A 1,046-nucleotide genomic window follows, 5' to 3' on the forward strand; every position below is an offset into this window, starting at 1 on the left:
AGGTGGTCCTGTGCACCAAGGAGGTGTCAGTGGGCGCCCGCAAGAACGCCTTTGCGCTGCTAGTGGAGATGGGCGAAGCCTTCCTGCGCTTCGGTCCTGCCCCACAAGGTGAGACAACCCCCCTGGGTGTTGGGCCACGGACTCGCTATGGTCCCTGGTGCCGAGATCCCCCTGTGCCCTCCTGCGGTGGTGGGGCCAAGCCCTTCGCTGACCTGGCTGCCGCCCCGCAGAGGCCATGCAGCGGTTCCTGCTCCTCGCCTACGCGGGGCTCACGGGCTCCGTCACCATGATCAGCTGCACGCTGCTGGCGCTCACCCGCCTCCTCTTCGAGTTCAAAGGTAAGGCTGGGGTGTGGCGGGGCCTGTACACTGCAGGGCAGCTGGCCGTGGGCATGGGACTCTAAGGTTGGAAGGGCCTGGGGCTGAGCCCCTTGAGGATGCAAAAAGGGCTCTGCAGTCCCGTAGTGCTGCAGTGGGGGAAGCAGGGAGGTTCAGGGGTGCAATGTGGGCCTATCTAGGGGATCTCTTGCTGGGAGAGCTTGTCCTGGCCTCTGCTGGGGCCAGAGTCCCTCTGCCAGCGTGGTCAGAGCTGAGCTGTGCCTGCCCTACAGAGCACCTGGGCCCGGGTGAGACGGGTCAGCTGCTGCAGAGCGTCTGCCTGCTCCTGGGCTCCCGCACCCGCGACGTGGTCAAGGCCGCGCTCGGCTTCCTCAAAGCTGCGCTGTTGCTCGTGGACGTCAAGCTGCTGACCACGCATGTCCCCACCATGGTGAGTCCAACCAGAGGGTGGAGCGTGTCCTTCCTGCCACCCCAGCCCTGGCCAAAAGGGCTCCCAAGTGGGGGACAGGGTTCCCTTCCCAGCCTGGCAGCTGAGCTGCCCCAGCTCGGTGCACAACCTGCCTGGGGGGCAGCAGCGCGGCTGGGTCTCAGGGAAGAGTCCTGGGTGGGGGTGTTGGGGATGGGCTCTGTCTGGGGAGGGAGGGGGCCTGTGGTCAGGGTGGTGGCAGGGCTGGGGAGGAAGGCAGGGAGGGATGGGATGCGATGGCA

General features: G+C 66.5%; 1 protein-coding gene across 1 annotated transcript in view; it reads left to right on the plus strand.

The window, feature by feature from the left end:
• RRP12 (ribosomal RNA processing 12 homolog) overlaps positions 1 to 1,046 on the plus strand; it is a 24,826-nt gene that overhangs the window by 19,451 nt on the left and 4,329 nt on the right. The window contains exons 23-25 of the mRNA XM_019502136.1: positions 3 to 108; positions 231 to 338; positions 611 to 768. Of these exons, the coding sequence (XP_019357681.1) occupies positions 3 to 108; positions 231 to 338; positions 611 to 768 (372 nt within the window). The remainder of the gene's footprint in view (positions 1 to 2; positions 109 to 230; positions 339 to 610; positions 769 to 1,046) is intronic.

The sequence above is a fragment of the Gavialis gangeticus genome, unplaced genomic scaffold (genome assembly GCF_001723915.1).
Source record: "Gavialis gangeticus isolate Ggan-Ray unplaced genomic scaffold, GavGan_comp1, whole genome shotgun sequence".
NCBI lineage: Eukaryota > Metazoa > Chordata > Crocodylia > Gavialidae > Gavialis > Gavialis gangeticus.